General features: G+C 44.1%; 1 protein-coding gene across 3 annotated transcripts in view; it reads left to right on the forward strand.

Annotated features, from left to right (window-relative positions):
* Positions 1 to 19,716, forward strand: part of LOC8027838 (glutamate receptor ionotropic, kainate 2) — a 319,417-nt gene that overhangs the window by 154,385 nt on the left and 145,316 nt on the right. For all 3 annotated transcript variants that reach the window (XM_029994322.4, XM_029994323.4, XM_029994324.4), the window contains one exon: positions 16,545 to 16,649. In XM_029994322.4, coding sequence (XP_029850182.2) covers positions 16,545 to 16,649 — 105 coding nt within the window. The remainder of the gene's footprint in view (positions 1 to 16,544; positions 16,650 to 19,716) is intronic.

Here is a 19,716-nt window from a genome sequence, read left to right on the forward strand (position 1 = left end):
GCGGAGTAAGCGGCGGCTTTATGTTTGTTGACAACAAACTCTCCAATGAACTGAATTCCCGGAAAGAAACAGCTGATTGCGATACATCTACTGCACCTCACCTTACGGAGGCTTTAAACGAGCTGTCTAAATTAAAAGCGCGCTGCGACGACGCGGAGGGCAGATCCCGCCGTTCTAATCTAATATTTTTCGGAATCGCTGACACTGACAAAGAAACTTGGGCTCAATCTGAGGGTTTGATCACAAGCATGCGTTCCGAGAAACTCGGTATCGAAGTTTTATCTTCCGGAATTGAAAGAGCTCACCGTTTAGGAGCATTCCATCAGCAGAAAATTCGTCCCATCATTGTCAAGTTTTCATCGTTCAAAGAAAAAGAGGGCATTCTTGGTTCTGCGCACAAGCTTAAGGGCTCACGCGTTGCAATTAGTGAAGATCTTCCACTTTCTGTAAGGCTCGCACGACGTCGTCTTCTTGATTTTGCCAGACCAAAGGGAACGCCTTTTCGGCTGCGTCACGATAAACTGTTCATAGACGGCAAGTGTTTTGTGTTCGACGACGCTATCGGCTCGGTTGTTGAAAAATGTACGTAGCAATGCCAGCGTTCTTCGCGTTTGCCCACTCACAATCAAACTGCCAAACCCCACGTTATCAATAAGATATCTTCTATTCATTCTATTTTGTATACTAACATTAGAAGCCTAATCCCAAAGAGAGATGATGTGGATTCCTTGATTCAAACATGCAACGCCGACTTTATTGTTCTTACCGAGACGTGGTTGAATCCCGACATATCAGATGCTGAATTGTTTCCTTCTTATCCAAACTTTCGTGTGTACAGGTGCGACGGAATTACTAGAAAGGGGGGAGGCGTACTTTTGGCTATTAATAATCAAATCACGTCTCGGCTCATTCCACTTTCTACCACACTAGAAGTCGTATGGGTTTACCTCCCTACGGCGCCCTCTGTTGTACTGCGCGTATGTTATAGGCCACCTGATAGTAATAAGGAATTCACCTTTGAGCTTAATACGTGTCTTTCTGAACTCGCTACTCAATATCCTAACGCTTCTGTTGTACTTCTTGGGGATTTTAATTACCCGAATATTAATTGGTCTACCTTCACATCCACTTGCACTTCCTCTCAAGAATTTATAGATCTTTGCCTAGATTATAACCTAACAAATATTATCACACAGCCTACTAGAATTGCCGACTGCTGCAGCAATATACTCGACTTGTGCTTAAGTCAGGAGCCTTCTCTTTTTAGCAACGTTACCTACTTAACAGGAATCAGCGACCATCTTGTCATCGACATAACACTCTCTCTCACTGTTCCTCGGAAATTACATTATTGCAAATACATTCGCGACTATGCGAGGGCCGACTATGTGTCTATCAACTCATGCCTCGAAGACTTTTACCAATCATTATCTGTTAATCTCGAGGAAAGAACCGTCGATGAAAATTGGACGCACTATAAAAATAAGCTATCCCAGTTAGTTGAGCGCTTCATCCCATTGACCCGCATCATATCAGATAACTGTCACCCATGGTATAACAAAACGGTACATAGTCATGCTAACAAGAAAAAGCGACTTTATAAACGAGCGAAGTCTGTCAACAATTCAGCCTCGTGGGATGCATATCATGCGTGTGCTAGAACATACAAAGCCGCCATTGCTGATGCTAAAATTAAGTTTTATACTCACGACCTCCCCAACATTTTAACAAATAAACCCAAGAAGTTCTGGAAAGTGGTCAACCCAGCTCTGTCTCTTCCACTGCAGTTCATAAACGACAACGGCATCCCACTTTCAGACGAAGATAGCGCTCTTTACCTTAACAATTTCTTTACATCAATCTTTACTAAAGAAGACTTGCTAAACGTTCCCGACTCATGCCCATTAACTCACCCCCAGATGAATCCTATCATAATTGACCACGCAGGTGTATTGAAAGCAATAGAAAACCTAAAGGTTTCTTCGAGCTCTGGAGACGACCAAATTAATTCGAAGGTATTAATAAACACTAAACACATTTCCTCTGTTTTTCTCTGTGACATATTCTCACAATCGCTCACGCTTTCCATAGTTCCACGTGACTGGAAAATAGCTAACGTAATACCTGTTCACAAAACTGGTGATCGCCAACTAATAAGTAATTACCGTCCCATCTCTCTCACCAGTGTTCCATCTAAGCTCATGGAGCATATACTTTACTCAAATATAATAAACTTTCTTGACTCTCATAACCTTCTTTTTGAACATCAGCACGGATTTCATAAATCTTACTCTTGTGAAACCCAGCTAACCGCCTTCCTTAGTGATATCTACTCAAGCTTTGATTCAAATATTCAGACCGACGCCATTTTCATTGACTTCTCCAAAGCATTCGATAGAGTACCCCACCAACGTCTTTTAACAAAGCTTAACGATATTAATATTCATCCCTCTGTTGTTAAGTGGATTTCTGAATTCCTTATTAACCGTAAGCAATATTCCTCCGTTAACAACGTAAAATCTCCCACCTCTACCGTAACGTCAGGTGTCCTTAGAAATAATGGAAACAGCGCGCAAACGACAAGGACGGGAGGAAAAGGCGCTGCGCTGTTTCCATTATTTCTAAGCATGAACCAACTCGCCCACATCGCTACTCTGAGTCAGGTGTCCCCCAGGGAACCGTACTGGGCCCCCTTCTATTCCTAATCTATATTAATGATCTCCACCTTAATATCGCTTCTTCTGTGGGCCTGTTCGCCGACGATTGTGTCATTTACCGACCCATTCTTTCATACCATGATCATCATGCTCTCCAGGAAGACCTTGAGTCTGTAATCCATTGGTGCGAAAAATGGCAGATGACATTAAACTTCAATAAATGTAGATCCCTATCATTTTCCTGCAGTTCGCGTGCCACACCATTTTCGTATTACCTCTCTAACACTCAAGTAATAGCATGCTCATCTTATAAGTACCTTGGGTGTTCATCTCACCTCTAACCTATCATGGACTACTCACATAACTTCTGTTATTTCTGATACTAACCGTTCTCTCGGATACTTGCGCCGTAACCTTAAACTTGCTACACTCTCCGTAAAACGACTAGCGTATACTACTCTTATAAGATCGAAATTAGAATACGCCTCATCTATATGGTCCCCATGGCAGTCCTACCTTGCAAATAATCTAGAATCCGTCCAAAACAGAGCCCTTCGTTTTATTTATAACAACTACTCACCATATACCAGCGTATCAGGATTACGCCAATCAGCTAACCTTCATTCACTTTCCCTTCGCCGCCGAGTATCACGGCTTTCTCTCCTCCATCGAATTTTTTATCACAATAGCCAATTCAAAGAATCACTGCTATCACCTCCCCATCGTATTTTTCCGCGTCTAGATCACCCATGTAAATTACGTCCAATTCGATCATCAACTGTTTCTCACCAGACTTCCACACTACCATTGGCCGTCGAGGATTGGAATTCACTACCTCATAACATCGTTTCTATTAATGATACTACTAAATTTGTTGAAGCCATTACCCTCTCTTTATCTAACCTACCTAGCTAGCTTACAGTGTTATAATTCTGTTTATTGTTCTATTTTGTTTTTGTTCTATTGCCACCCCCTTGTATAATGCCCCACGGGCCCTCAAGGAAAATAAATGATGACACCTGCCTCGACAATGACTAAATATGCACAGAAACATTAAGTATAAAAAATAGAGCACGCAGAAAGAAATACAAACATGGCAGGGGCACGGACAAAGAGAAGATGTTAGCGCCACGTATACATACAAAATACATTGGAAAACACAAAAATACTTAAATATACAAAAACGGAATTAAGTTGTCAACGCCAAGGTAAGGCAATGCGAAGGGAGAGCAGCCGGAAAAAAACTGCAATAGTCCTATAGGCAGCTAAGGACGTCCTGTAGGCAGCTAAGGACGTATTTGTGATCGCGGTTATAAAGCCCCGGCGACGTACGCCCCATGAAGTTGGCTAAATAAAATTCTCGCCCGAGCGAGCTCATGAATGACTCTTTTCCGATTTCCTACCTCTGCAATGCAAAAAAGTCGGTCGCGGGTCTATAGGCTAGGCGACACAAATATCGATAAGCCATTGGCTATGGCAGTACAATATTGAACAGCCTATACCAAGACATCACCAATATTGGAGAATTCTTGGCTTTGACAGATTAATAATAACCAGCTTAAGCCAGCGTATATTCAATATCGGAAAACCATTGGCTCTGACAGTCCAACATTGTACAGGTTGTGCCGGCGTATATCCAATATAGGAAAGCTATTGGCTTAGACAGTCCAAAATTTGACAGTTTATGCCGGCGCATAGCCAATATCAGAAAGCTAGTGGCTCCGACAGTCCAATATTGGACAACTTATGCCGGCATATATCCAATATTGGAAAGCTATTGGCTTTGACAGTCCAATGCTGACCAGCCTATGCCGATGTATCACCAATATTGGGAAACCATTGGCTTTGATAGTCCAATGTTGACCAGCCTATGCCAACGTATCACCAATATTGGAAAGCCATTGGCTTTGATAGTCCATTATTGTCCAATGTGTTTCCAATATTGGGAAACATGTGGCTCAGTTGGGCCATTGCTGGGCCATTCTTTGCCACATCAAATCCAATATTGGTCCAATACTGTGTGCTGCCAGGGTACACTATGAAGTTACATTCGTGAAGTCATTTCTGCTCCTGTGCCTTTGGATGGTGTCTCAGCCGACGATGAGTGTCGCTTCTTGTGTTTCGTGCTTTTTTCATCATATTCTGGTTGCTGTAGTTAACCTCTGGCATCGTTTTCTATAGTATATAAATTTGTAAATAACCCTGTGGGACCGCGCAGAAGAGTACAATTATCAGTGTTTTAGTGATTCGTCGCTTCCATATAATCTTAGAGACTCGCCTCATCTTGCAATATCAAGTATGGCGTGTGCTGGCGGTTGCGCAAACAATACGCATTGGAACGTAGCGACGTTCCGACTAGGATATTTGCTTTCGGCAGCTAAAACAGAGCAAAATAAACACTCAGTTTTGAAAATCTGATTGAATACAATTCAATTACATTTACATTATGTAATGCCCTCGAAAAGAGGACCCTTAAGGATTAAAAAATGAAATGAAATGAAGTAGACAGACTTCAGAATGCTCAAGTCAAGACTCCAGGCCCCAAAATCGACGCTCTCCTTTGACCAATTTAGGCGCTCAACCTACGAACGGGATTGACAGTAACCGAATTTTGATGCTTTTCCTTGCTCAAAAAATTAAAATAAAACTGGTATAGAAGAATGATGTTCTGATGTCGTTGTTCCTGTGCCATCCGCCCGCTCATCCAGCTAATGAAATATGCACGCTGTATGTGGGGCGTGCATTGGCGTCAGTCGTGTTGTACAGCGAAGTCGTTAACCTAACGGAGAATTATCGATATACATATAACCAGCTGAATGAGCTGAATCTCGTACATATTACACAACTCGCCTATTACACCAACCGTCGTGCTGTGCGGAAGCCCATGCGCCATATAAATAGTTGCGCGTCCCGATCGATTATGAGACGCAGCTGTAGAAGCCTCCTAATCGGCGTGCAATATCTGATTGCCCAAGAAAATAAAAGTAAATTAACAATGCAGTTACGATAGATGCATGCTCATTTCCAGCACTAAATAAGTGTGTGTCTGTGTGTGTCTATTCAACGTAAAAAAACTTGCCTCTTCGTGGGACACTATTATTGCATGCTAATCTCTACGAACCTTATATATCGACGAAGTAATGCCGTAAACAAAAAAAAAAAAACTAAACTTCATTTTTGAAAATTATTGTGCGACTGAGCAAGCCAAATGTAGCGCGGAACGAGCGTGACGTCACGTGGCTGCCTCGATCACCATGGTGAAGGCAGAAATCATTCCCGCAATAGTTTCAGTTCTGCCGTCACCCCCCACCCCGCCCTTTCCCGGAAAAGAAATTATCAGATCGAAGACTTAAATAACTTTGCACCTTGCAAAAAAGAAATAATCCTTCGCATCCAGAGTTTTTGTCAAAAAAGTTCGAAACTAGCCAAATCGCCGAAAATTGAAGAATTCTTCAACTATTATGTACTCACACAATTTCTCCTACTGTCTAATATAATCATAGAGCGTCAACGCTACAGTTGGCTACATTGTGCCTTCAAGGTAAATTGATGCGGTTCTGCATTTGAGAAAATATACCTATATTGCCTCTGGCCTCCAGGCTCACCATATCGATATTATATTTCAGAATGCTGCGCCAAGTAGCCACGAAAGCGCTCTCGAAATAGCGTAAGCCTCCTTCTCTGCGCGTTCGATGGCAGGAAGGAATCGTGACGTATTATATACCATATCTCAACATTTCCGCACATTCCGCATGTCTTAGCCGATCAGTCAAACACACTGGACGCGTTTTCTAACCGCTTCTTTTTAAGAACCCCAATCAGCTTACATTCAAAAGAACATTTTACATCAGTAATGTGTCAGTTTAAATCTGACAGCTGATAGGCTGTTAGGCTCAAACATATATACATATATACATGTTAATATATATATACATGTTAACCAGAAAACACCCAAAATCAGTAGGAAGCGTGTTGAATACAAAAGTCGAGACACTAGTAGAACATTAACATAGTAACACGAAGGAAATAACGAATATTCAAGATTGGTTTTTCGTTGATAGAGAAGAATTGTGTTGGATTGAATTCTTGCGGCAATGTGGGCTAGTTGGTTCATGCGTACGCAATACATGAAACAGCGCGCAAGGCAACGAAGACGGGAGAGAAGTACACAGGACGAGCGTCGAGCATTGTATACGGCGATAAACGAAGGGAGAGGAGAAGACGATAGCGGTCGGGGAGGTCGGAACGCCGAGTTCTTGTTCGAATGATTAGTGGGTAGACCTAAAGCTAACTGCCTTTGTCTCCACTGCACTCATTGAACGCGTCCGAATGCGAGAGCCAAATGCCGGAGGGCAGAGTTCTGCGCCCTAACGCGTTCGACAAGTGCACTGGGAACAAGGGCTGCTAGCTTTATGTATATCCCCTAATCAGTCCAGTCAGAGGCAGGAGTTCTGGAATCCCCGCTCACTCTCGTCTCCTCCTCCTCCTCAGTTTCTCAGCGCATTGAGCCAAGAAGCTTGCCATATTTGTATATATGTATTGCTTTTTGCGTATTCGCTGCTTTTTTGTCTAGGTGACCGTCCTGGTCTACATCGACAAACAGATATCGTCATAATATGAGATACATTGTATTTGAATCGACGGGCTATTAAAAAGGTAGAAAAATGTAAGCACCATACGTTACTTAAGGGGGGGAACGAATAAAAAATCTACAGAGCGCGACGCAGTTAGTGAGAGCACCTGATCGCCATATGTCCATCGAATATGCTTAAAATAACGAACTGAAGGGTTTCCATTCAAAGGTCTACTTTAGAAGAATACGCATTTCAGTGTCCCAAATTCGAAGGTAAAGTTTGGTGTTTACCCAAGCGTGCTAATAACACGCTTCAATGAGCGGTTGCCATGACCGTCCTATTTCTGTCAGTCTTTGCAGGTCCAAGATTTGAATTACTGGGTAAGGCCTACCAAAGAGGGTTATGCGCATAGTGAGGATACGCAGAGGCACAATGGGCACTAAGGTTAACAAAATCAGCGTTCTGATACTGCCTAAAGGGGCACTCAAGGGCTTTTTGCGGAGGCTTGTTTCTGATGGCATATCCTTTGGTGGGGTTCAGTGAAAAAAAAAATGAAAGTCGCCTACAACCCTCCGTAACACCGAATTAGAGCGCAGCACTTGAGGAGGAGGAGGGAAGGGCACTGAGAGGAGCGTACACCCTTTCCTCGCTCCTCCTCACCCTGCGTGCTACTCCTCCCTCCGTGCGGCGTCGGGGTCACCGTCACCGTCGGCGTAATTTTGAGGTCACGTGATCCTCGTGACCTCACGAGGGTCACGTGACGTCATCGTGATGACGTCATCGCCATCGTCAGTGATGACGTCACGCGTAACGATGACGTCACGGATGACGTCAGTAGTGATGAGGTCATCAGTGTCGTCATTGTGAGGATGATAATGACGTCACTGATGACGTCACCAGTGACATCACGCGTCTCATAATGCATCGCGCGGTTACGCTGACGCCGACGGTGACGGCGACGCCGCTCAAGCCGGAAACGGGCGCCTCACCGCTCATTCACACTGTAAGCGGATCCGCGTTCGCAAAGCGGTTGCGAGCGCGGTTGTATAATGATCCAGTACAATTGGACGCGCACTCGATGAGATCAAGTGCGCATGCAATTCTACTGGATCTTTATACAACCGCGTTCGCAACCGCTTTCCGAACGCGGATCCGCTTCCAGTGTGATTGAGCGGTAAAAGCTGCGCTCTAAAAATGAACCATTCTACAGGGTAAGACGGCCTAGAAAACTCACAGCAGTAGAAATACATGGGCACTATTTTCTCTTAGGGGCGGCCACCCTAGGGCTTCCAAAACCTCCATTAATTTTGACTTATGAACATAGTAGATGGCGTGGAGATTCCGAACGTTACTAATATTAGTCTTTTTAGGCTGAAAGTACCTGAAAGTAAAGCCTCTGTTAACAAACAAATTGGGGCTCCAATCCACGCTGTGAAGGTGTTTGGTCAGCGAAGCTGTGGTATCACCTGCAACGATTGGCTACTGCACTATACGAAATGCCGCCGCCGGTCGCAGCACGCCGCCGCTGGTCGCATTGCCGTTTCTTTTCCCTTTGCCGGTCCTATAGTATTCACGCTGCTCCTCGGGAGTCCTAACTATGCGTGGCCTATTTATCGCGGTGCTGCAGCAACCATGAAATCAGTTTCTATACTCAGTTTCATCTGAGGTTTAAGCGCAGCGGATGTTACGAGCCATCGGAGCCAATCAGAGGCCATGTGAGGGTCACGTGACCTTAGAGAGGGGGCACAGCGACGCGCGGAAAGCGTATCACGGGCCACGTTCACAGAAAGGAATTGGCTAAGATGGCTCGTAGCATTCGCTGTGTCCGGACGTAAGGTGAAACGGGGTATAGGTGGGTTCTTCTTTTACATATGAAAGGATAGTGACGTTACTCCCCACGTCGCAAGCTGTCGTCGCCACGGCAGCAGGTGTCGTTATCATCCATTATGCGGTGCGCACTTCGCACGAGGGCTTCGAATGACGTCAACCACTTTCGTAGCAGCTGCAAACCTAATCTTTACCGGAACGCGTGGGAGACTGTTCCTACTGGTCACTCGCCCCTTATCATGTATCCTGTGGTTTTGATTCTTGTTTTGTGGTTTACTTTATTGAAAGGGATACTTAGCTGTATGCTGTATGCCTCATTTCAAAGGAGGATATGCTGTTTTGCCTTCGATTGTTCGCAGGGAGTTTTTTGATTACAACGACAACGCTAAAAGTGTCTTGGCTGGTAGAGGTATACAGCTTCGCTGTAAAACTAATACAAGATATTCAGTCACAGAATTTTTCTTGCTGGCTGCATGACGTCATTTTTTGGGCGAAGGCACCGGTGAACGTGGATAATGATGGCATCATTTTTTGAGTATAAGGGACCCCAAGGAGTATATAACTCTCAACAATAGAATGTGCTAACTTCTTATATATTACCGGTGTTTTTCCTGAAGGTTCCGTGTCCTGAAGGTCCTGGCCGTGTCATGAAATGTCAGAACCGGTGTATCGCACAGATATACGTTATCAACTAACACTATAAATATTGCATTCCAAGAACCTTCTAGTGAACAGCTCGCCCAGGTCTTCATTGAAAAGTAATGCGGAAACAAATCATTTTAAACGTTTCTCCACTTAAAAAGTTTATGAATGTGTCAACATCTATGGTAAATTTACAATTTAGTTCTATTTATCGGAAACTCCGTCGGGAAGGTTCAAGCATTTTTATAGTTACGATCCTCCCCCCCCCCCCCCCCCCCCCCCCCGAACTGCGGGTCGCCTAAAACGATATCATAACAAAATATCACAACGCTTAATATAATAGATCACAATTAAAGAGACTATACTGTAATAAACTGAGAGAGAGGAGGATATAAGCGCGAAAAACCATCGGTCTGCCGAGCAATGGTTGGAAGCATTAAAGAATAGACGCGAAGTCTACTGTTTTAGAGTGTGAAAAAGGCAACCGTTGTATGTTGAGTCAAGCCCACAAAACGCTACGTTTTTTTCTTCTACGCGTACTCTGTTTTCCGTGTCAGCAAAGCCGCCAGGGGAGACGAACTATATCACCATTATTAAATTCATTTATTTTATTAATTTTTACACACTGCAGCACGGATGTGCTGTGGCAGGATTGGTGATTATATACAGGCAGACAAGGTATCGCAATCAACCACTGTCAAGGGCAAGCAGAAATTCTTCAGGTTCTAGTCACCGAACGTTTCTTGCTAACAAATTCCAACCTTCTATGGTGCGAGGAGAAAAACTGTATTTAAACATGTCGGTAGGTGAATGAAACGGTAAAATCCTTGTATACCTATTTATGCGTGCGAGACGAGGTCCTAATTAATATAGTAGCAGGTTTTATACCTAGGAGTTCAAGAGAAAACTCTGACTTGGAGGCTTCGCCTTTTGAACAAAAACGAGTGGTCAGGATACATATCCTTGAGAAGGCTCTTGCCGCAAATACTCAATTGACCCTTTTGAAAAGGAAGAAACAATCAGGCAATCATAAATATTTTAGTTTAAACCACCTTCGATTGTCGCTCCAGTACTGCCAGAAAATGGGTTTGCTTGACGTAAAAGGCTCCTGGAAGTGTTGCTCATAAACAGACCGACAAAAACCTCTATTGACATCTTGAGGAGCGCTGCCCTTAGAGCAGCGCCGCGGGCCGCACCCACGCGGGGATAGGGAGGCCTAGCCTCACCGCCGGATCGTGGGCTTTCTGGGCAACCCGAGGTTGCGCACATACGTAAAAAATTAGCTTACATGCCATTTTTTAAAATACAATTAACACATTTTCATTATCATAAAAAGCAAGGATGAAGATGAACTCTATATTAAATTATAATATTACGTCAGAGCAAAAACGACAACACAAAAAAACATATAATTATTTTTATATGGCAGAATTAGAACGACACTCCTTGCTATGATTTTATTTATTTATTCGCACCGAACTGGGTCACAAACGTCGATTACTGAGAACAAACAATAAGTCTCTTCTGCAATTTTGATTAGAATAGAAAATATGGATGCACAGTAAATCCTTCTCAAATGCCGTTTGCAGATGCCCACGGGCACTCAGATATTGCGGGCCTGCACATTTCCGAAATATAGGGTTTGTATTCATGCAATCAGTGTTTGCTTTACAAAGAACCTTAACAATGCATGCCGAAAATATTTAAAACTAAAATATTTCAATAAAAAATAAAATAAAACTTTATACCTCAGAACTTGTGGCTTTTGATATACAGTAAATTTAAGAAATAATAATAAAAGGAATGGCAGTTTCAGTTTTATGACTTTTTACACAAGGCGAACATAGAGAACGATATTCTGATCAAGTTGCTCGCATATGTGCAACAAAATCTTTCGAAACACTTCGGAAGCCGTAGCTACTTTTAGAGACACCTACAATGTCCACTAGAGAGTAAAGAAAAGAGCGTAGTTGTTTAGAACTAAAAAATTCTGCTGAAATGCAGTATTCATATCCAAATACAAGGATAAAGGAAAGCTGCGAAGGAGTTAGGCGTACAACATGATAAAACAGCGCACAGAACAAGGAGTAAGAGAAAAGGACAGATAGAACGAAGGAGTGCAACACTCTTTCGTTCTACCTGTCTTTTTCTCTTCCTTTGTGTTATGTGCGCTGTTTTCTTGCGTTAAAGTACCAACTAGCTTGAATTATTACTTCATTAGAGTTAGGTATACCTTCGAATGGCTCGTAACTTGAAAGCCATGTTGGGGTATTACAACTTTTAACCTTATTCGTCGGTCGCATCCTAGCTCGCCCGTTGAGAGACAGAAAACGTGAGCCTTTGGTTCCGTGGCCCAATATCTCCAACGCCTCGGCACACAACACACGTGTTGTGCGCCTCACATTATATGTAAGCACTCTTGTTGACGAGAAACGAAGCGAAAAGCGAGGCGGGTATTTTGTTTCCGCACATCCAGCGACCTTCACCATCGCAAATTTCGTCCTGCCGTTCTTTGATTGCGAGACGTCTGACGCCTGATAATGTTCGGTCGTCACGTTGCTCATATCTTTCTTCCTTTTTGTATCTAGTGGTTCCAACCTACAATCGACTTTCATCAGCGCGGCTTGAACAAAGACAACGAGAATAACGACGCAAAAAAAATCAGCTTGCCCTGAAAATCTGGTGAACATTATCGGCATCGTCAGAGGTGCTCGGTGATAAGGACTCACTGCTGGCTCTCGATGCTTTGTATGTACACTCTCCGGCAATATGAAAGACCCACTGGGAATGCGTGGCCGAGGCGGTGGCTGGCGGGGGCGCTGCGAGCGCTCTGGCCAATTCCATTCTGCTTCCAGGGGAGGACGCTCACTCAGGGCTCAGCTAAAACGCAACGCGCTTATCAGTTTGTGCTGAGCCCCGAGTGAGCGTCCTCCCCTCGAAGCAGAATGGAATTGCCCGGAGTGCTCGCAGCGCCCCCGCCAGCCACCGCCTCGGCCACGCGCTCCCAGTGGGTCTTTCATATTGCCGGAGACTGTACTCCGTGTCACTAGTTGCCTACAGTACAGGCGAAGGCAACGCCAAGCGAGGGGAGAAAGACCAAGCACTAGGAAGGTTGTGGCGAAGCAGAAAAATTTCCGCTTTTTCCTGACGTTCCTAATGCTCTCCCTTTCTGCTCTTGCGCTATAATGCCTTCCTCTCCCGTCCCATCTTCGTCGTGCAATCTCTTTCTCACTTCGCCTGGCCCGTTGCCTTCGCCTGCACTGCACACAACTAGCGACACGGAGTATATATAAGGCACGGTGGGGGCTAGGTGTTGCTACTTAGCTGACGTCTTTAAACGAAGTGCGCAGTCTTTAGTTTCTAAAAGGTGTTGGCCTTCCTATTATCACTTCTCGCCGCACTGTGTGGAAGAACCCAATTCTATTTTTTTTATTAAGAAAACATAATTAACGTGTTCAATTAATATAGACGCACCTGCACCCAACGCAACATAAATTGAATAAAATAACCCACACAAAGACGCGCTTACAGGCGACGTTCAAAACAGCAACTAAACAATACATGTGATATGCTCATCTCGGTACGATCCAGCCGGACCGCAAAACAATTGGTAAGAACTTAGACTACCCGTAAGATGAAACACTGCCACAGCTGAGGTGTGACGTCGGAGCTGCTAAGGCTTCATTTCGGAGCAGATGGACACAATGAACGGTACAGGTGCCCAGCGCGTACCATAGAGACTTTATAGGTGTTTCGTACCAAACCGAGTAATACACCGGACGAAAATTCTTTTACGTTTCGCAATCAATGATGGTGTGTAAACTAAAACCATTTCGTGAACCTGCTAAACAATTTTATTTAACACAAGCGAGGACAGACTTCTGGTAATTGAAGAACACTTCGTAAATTGCGCGCCCAAGTTTGAAATCCAGGGAACGACGAAACTGCGTTTGAACGCATGAACCTTAAAGGAGCTGTGCAACAATTTCAGTGCTTTGCTTAAATAATTTGGGAGTTGGTGCCTCGACCATTCTGAAGTAAAGAACAAAAAACTGCTTTTGCCTGCATGTCCTAGTTTTTATATTTAAAATAGACAAAGACTGATGTTTTCGGCACCTCTCAACTCCACCACCTTCCGAGTCACGTGCGCTGTGACGTCATGGGGGTTGAGCGGGGTTCCGGTGAAGCTCTCTCTCTAGAGTCATCAGTCAGCAGCCAGAACACATCCGCTCCCGACCGCGTGACCACGTGCTGGCGCAGCGCGAACAATATGGTGAAAGGAGGAAGGTCTCATCTGGGTCCGGTCATACCCGTCCGGCTCTCTCAAAGAGGTGTGGCTCTCTCCCCCTCCCCCTCCGGCTTCTGGCGGCTGTTCGCGGTAGCAGATAGAGCTGACGGTTTTGTGGACCTTGGATAGATGGCGCCACTAAAACTTTGTATAAGAAAAGTTTTGTGAATGATACCAGCTTTTTGACGCAATTATATTTATATTGGAAGGACAAGATTTATAGAAAACTTACCTTTTATCGAGCAGGTATTCGCACAACTTGCTATCTTTCTACAAGGCCCCCATTGACGTCATGCCGCGTGGCTCCCATAGCCGCCGCTCGCGGCTGAAGGTCCGGGAATATTTTTATTTTTGCCTAGCGATTACGCGGCGAAATCGCAACATTTTGAAGGAAAGAGGTGTGTTTTCGGTCCTTTGTAACAAGATAAACAGTGTAAAAAGTGGAAGATGCCAATTCTTTCAACGTTAAAATCGTTGCACAGCTGCTTGAAACCGTTTGTGGTTGCCTGAACGTCTAATGCAGTGTTATTGGATACAAGCTAACACCACCTTCTAGTCGCTGAATAATACTAAGATCGCGCCAGCACTTTCAAAACTGTGGCTCCACCTAATTTCACGCCCGTGGTGTTGCCGACTTAAGACCCGCCTAGCATTATTCGTTTTAGCGCCCGAGAACCTTTCTGACATAATTAGAGAAAACGCTTTGTTTTTATTTTTTGAATGATCCCCCCCCCCCCCCCCCCCCCCCGCCCAGCAGTTTTATGTTTCTCTTTCTACGTGCCACCATGGTGTCACGTGACAACGTATTGTGACGTAATGTCTGAATGTCACCTGACGTCGCTGTGTCACGTGGCGTAATGCTATCACCAGACTCACGATGTCAACTGACGTTATAAATTCGCGTGGCGTTACTGTGCAACGTAACTTGACAGGACGACTTCAGGTCATGCTGTTCTTTGACGTCAGGTAGCAGGTAACGCGATGCGCGGTGTGAAATCAGACTCGTGTTGAGCGGCGTGACATCAGCGGCGTGACGTTAATGTGGAATCTTTTGGCGGAGTGCCGAAAATGGCCCGCGTGGATATGGAGCGTGGTCGACGGCACGAAACTCGCGAAATGTCCCACTAACTGCTATCGCAATAAAAGCAATGAGATAATTCTAGCGTTCTCCAGCGAAAACTAAAGTCCCTTGATACATCTTTTACGAGTAATGACAACCAATACAAATGTCAAAGCATATTGTGCTCCACCATTTGCTTCCTAAAACCTGCACCGTCACGCAGTCGGTGCTTCATAAATATTGCTATTTGTAGGAAGCTCTTATCTCGGGACTTTAGCGACAACAGCCTAACAGCCTGTACAAGTTATAGCGAGAGAACTGAAGTGCGTTCTTTTTATCCCTACTCTTTTTTTTTGTTTTGTTTTCGTGGTGCGTAGTTTTAAAACCGAACTTAAGGCAACATTTTCAAGTTTCACAGATGATAAATATGCAGTAGCGGCATAGGGGGATGCTTGTTATCTTGGTGAGCGAGAACGCCAACGGCATATGTTACACCAGTGACAGTGCACGAAATGTATCTCCGTGAGGTTGAAGAGTTCGCACAGCTCAATTTCCCAGATTGGTTTGACGGTTGCGCTTGCCGCCACTTTCCCCAAATTAAAAGCTCGTCATAGGCGGAAGTAGATGCACTCCACCTTTCGAGGTGTTGCGTGAAGATAGCTAAATGATTAATTGCTGCAAATTTTATATGGACCTTTTCGACAATTTTTGAATTTCATTTGACTTTGCGTAACACTACACTCTAAAAAAAGGGGGGGGGGGGTGTAAAAGGGTGTATTGTTACACCCTTTGTGCCATATAATACACACCAAAATTTCAATTCGACGTACAGCGTTCTATAGTCGAACAGACGGCCCCAAATTTTACGAGGGGCTTGATAGCCGTGTCATTTAACTTATTAAAATATCGAATGTACATGTTACTGACTACGAAAAAAATAATCGGGATTTTCTTGGCCCTACTGCAAAAACGCTGTGTTTTTTTTTATGTGGTCTTTGATACGTGCTTTAGATATTTAAAAGGTTATATCGCACCGTTATCAAGCCGCTCCTAACATTTGGGGAAATCTGTTCGACTATAGGGCGCTGTACGTCGAAATCAGGTTTTGCGGTGCACTATATGGGAAAAAGGGTGTAAGGTGATACCCTTTTGTTTTAAAGTGATACCTTCAAAACCTTATTATTGCACATCACAGTTTAATCCACTAACCACACGTTTCCAAGTTTTAGTTCGTTTACTACTGATTGTGGAGGCTAATATCTCTTTGGGTGTTTGTATTTTCGCTCCTTGCGAATAGGTAACAATATTAATGTTAGCACCATCAGGAAAGATAAGTATTATAATAACTTTTTTATATTACTTTTGGGCAAAGTAAAAAGCATTTCTAAATTTTAGATACAGGTGACATAATTTTATACTTAAGCTATTGACATATGTAAATATCTATATGATTTTTGCACTAAATGATGTTGTTTGTGTTTTCGTTTCTTTTTCAGCTTCGCTTCTCAGGACTGAGTGGACCAGTGTTCTTGGACCCTTTTGGGAGAAGGTACAATCTCACGCTGCACGTCCTACAGCTAAAAAAAGCAGGACTAGCGTCGGTAAGAATATTATATTCCTAATATGCAAGGTGTTCCAGACGCAAAGATTAATGAAAAAAGTGCTATTCATGCATTGTATCGGTTTTATGCAAAAATATGGTCGAGGCTTCTCCGTGCTGCAGCTTTGCATAAAACATTTTCCTCCGCTTTATTAACGCATATGTGATGGTTGTGTTCGAAACAACATTGGTTTTAAGCAGTTTTTTAATTAGTATGTCTTTTTGCAATCTCTGAGTTCCGCCGTGGCAGGCAGTTTGTTCAGAAATTAAGTTTCGTTTTACCTCAAAAGCATTTTTTTTACATCCAATAAGACGTAACAGCAAATTGTATTACTGCTGAGTTCGTACTAATTCCACACGCTTCGTAGTGGAAGATATATTTTCGGGTATGAAAAATGAATTCTCAGAGTGTTTAGAAATTTTGTGTCGCCAGAATGACATCGCCAGTGTGCAATGTGAAAAGAAAATTACCTTGCATTACGTCTACGTTCCTTCCTGCATTAATTGTGTCGCTCACAAAAATAGCAGTCATTCTGTTAAATAACCATAAGAAACAACAGAGAAGGGGAACAAACGGAGAAAGGACAAACAGTAATCTCCAAAACAGCAAAACATTTCTGCTCAAATGTTTGCAGTAGTAAAGAGGCGTGCATGGACAAAGAGCGCGCAAAATGTATTACGCAGAGTAGAACATCTTAAACCTTGAAAATATTATCACGAATCGGATTTGACGACGCGGTGAAAACTGAAGCAAACTAAACATATAATGCGGAAAACCTGTGCCTGAAAAAAAAAATGGAAAAAGAGTAATGTCGCAGGCGTTGATGGCGGCGACACAGCAGGATCGAACGCTGGGGCGAGACTGACACCGGCTCGCCACGAGGAGCACTTTTTGTGCACGCGAGTGCCTCCGAAACAATCGGCATAGAAGGTTCGGCGCGTGGAGCATTCTAACTTCGAATAAGCAACAGGGTTTTTGAATTTACTAGAACGCGATATTTTCATAACTATCGAAAATGTACGTCCGTTGCCAGTAATAGAACCGTGGACCTCTGCGTGTAAGCCCGGCACGATCACCGTTCAGCCACGGACGCGCTTTTGTTTTCTTTATTACAGTAACAGGCAGCAATACTCGTCAATGCCTGTTAAAAATGCACCCCAACGATTTTGCAGTGCATATTTAAAAACCAGCATTCCGAGCAGTGCTTTACACAAGCCCATCCACTCTGGCTTAGGCTTGCGTGCGGCCAAAACACTTTCGACCAGTTTTGTGAGTGTAAAGAAATATAAGCGTACTTCTTTGGTACTGGTGTCCTCATGCCGAACTGCCATGCAGGACCGCCCAAAGCTAAAGAGTCCCAAAATGAAAAACATATTATATTGCACGCAATCAGCATTTTTCACTTTGAAGCAATGTACGCCAGATGGTCAAATGCAGAGGTCCTTCTTCGAGGGACATTGGAGCACGTCCCCAAAAAACAATTGCGTCCCAGCAGATTATGAAAACATGCTCGATGGCGTCAGGTTTTTTACACAACCTACACTCCACCGGCTATGGCAAATCTACACCCTTTTCCTCAAGACAAGCTTTCGTAGGTAAAATATTACAGTGCAGTTTAAAGAAAAAGTCTCAAGGTATACCTGAGCACTTCTTACGAGTTGTGAATGCGAAAGCACGCACGCCGCTCTTTGCTCCCTTCTTTAAAGGGGCACTGACACCCCAAAGGTCGTATTCTTTTTTATTGTCTAAAACGATGCAAGTTGTAGTCATAAACACGCAAAAAAAAGCCGCATCGCGAAAAAAAATTTCCCCCCGCGCGCGCGCGCCTTTTTATTTTTGGCGTTTATATTTCCCGCGCTCACCTCCTTGCTTCTTTTGATCGGTGACGTCAAAAAACAGGAAATTTAGAAGCTTTGTAGGCGACCTTTCTATAACATTTAATAACGGCAATCCTAAAACATGTTTTTTAACGCAATTGCAAACGTACTACGGCCTTTCTTTTTGAAATACCGAAAATAAGATTTCGGTGTGATGTCGCTTCCTGGATTTGTATGCTCCCTCGGAAAACTTGGCGGCGCTCGAGCAGAGGATTATCGGCGAGTCGGGGAGGAAACCGGTTCCTTTCCCGCGCCGGCACCCTTCTATCCCGCCTGCTCGCCTCCTCCTCGCTTCGGGTCGCGGATGCAACGGCGCTTAGCTTCACAGCGTGGAGCGGAGGTCCGAAAGAAAGTCGAGTCGCAGGAGACCGCAAACTTTGACTCACTGCACTGGCGCGGATCGCGCGGGAACTTCAAATTCGGCATTTCGAAATTGTTTTTTTAATTCAGAAATACTGAATTCCCAAGTTTCAAATTTTGAGGGTAATGTCCAGGCATCGTTTTCAATCGTTTCGGATAGTAAAATAAAATATGATTTTGATGTGTCAGTGCCCCTTTAAGCTGCGGCATACAACGCGCTGACCTTGGGCGCGGAACGGTGGAGCCGCTGCCTCGCGGACACGCAGGGCCATCGGGTGAGCAATCGTTTGAACTGTCGTGTGCCTTGCCGCACGGGGAAGAAAAAAACAGCAACATAGTTTCCAGTAGAACGAACCCCTTGGTTTATTCCATGCGTCGTATATAGTGCCACGCGCTGTACAAGCGATAAGATGCGAGCGAACGCGGTGATCAGTGATAAAACAACAGTGTGATAGCACAGTCACGATGACACCGCACAAACTGACGCGCAGCGGCCAATGGTAGCCTCGTCGACGCGCGCCAGCCAGTGGGGCCGAAGTGTAAAAGGTGCTGTTGGCTAGCTTTGCGCGTGGTTTCGTTAAGGTGCGGTTTTGCATGGTTTCAAAGCTGATGGCGTCGGCTAGCTCAATGACACCCCAGTTAATGCTTTCGCATTAAAATGTCTGCTGAAGGGGGAATGCAATACGCTTCATTCATTTCAGTACCTCACGGCCCTCGTTGCAAGCAACATTTCTCTACACAGGCACTGGAAATATACTTAACAACAAGTCACGTTTTAGCGTTTTCTTGCATACCACCGAGAGGTAGTCCAACGAGAAGCGCGACGTAAA

This window comes from Ixodes scapularis, unplaced genomic scaffold (genome assembly GCF_016920785.2).
Source record: "Ixodes scapularis isolate PalLabHiFi unplaced genomic scaffold, ASM1692078v2 PGA_scaffold2__306_contigs__length_199485367, whole genome shotgun sequence".
NCBI classification, from domain to species: domain Eukaryota; kingdom Metazoa; phylum Arthropoda; class Arachnida; order Ixodida; family Ixodidae; genus Ixodes; species Ixodes scapularis.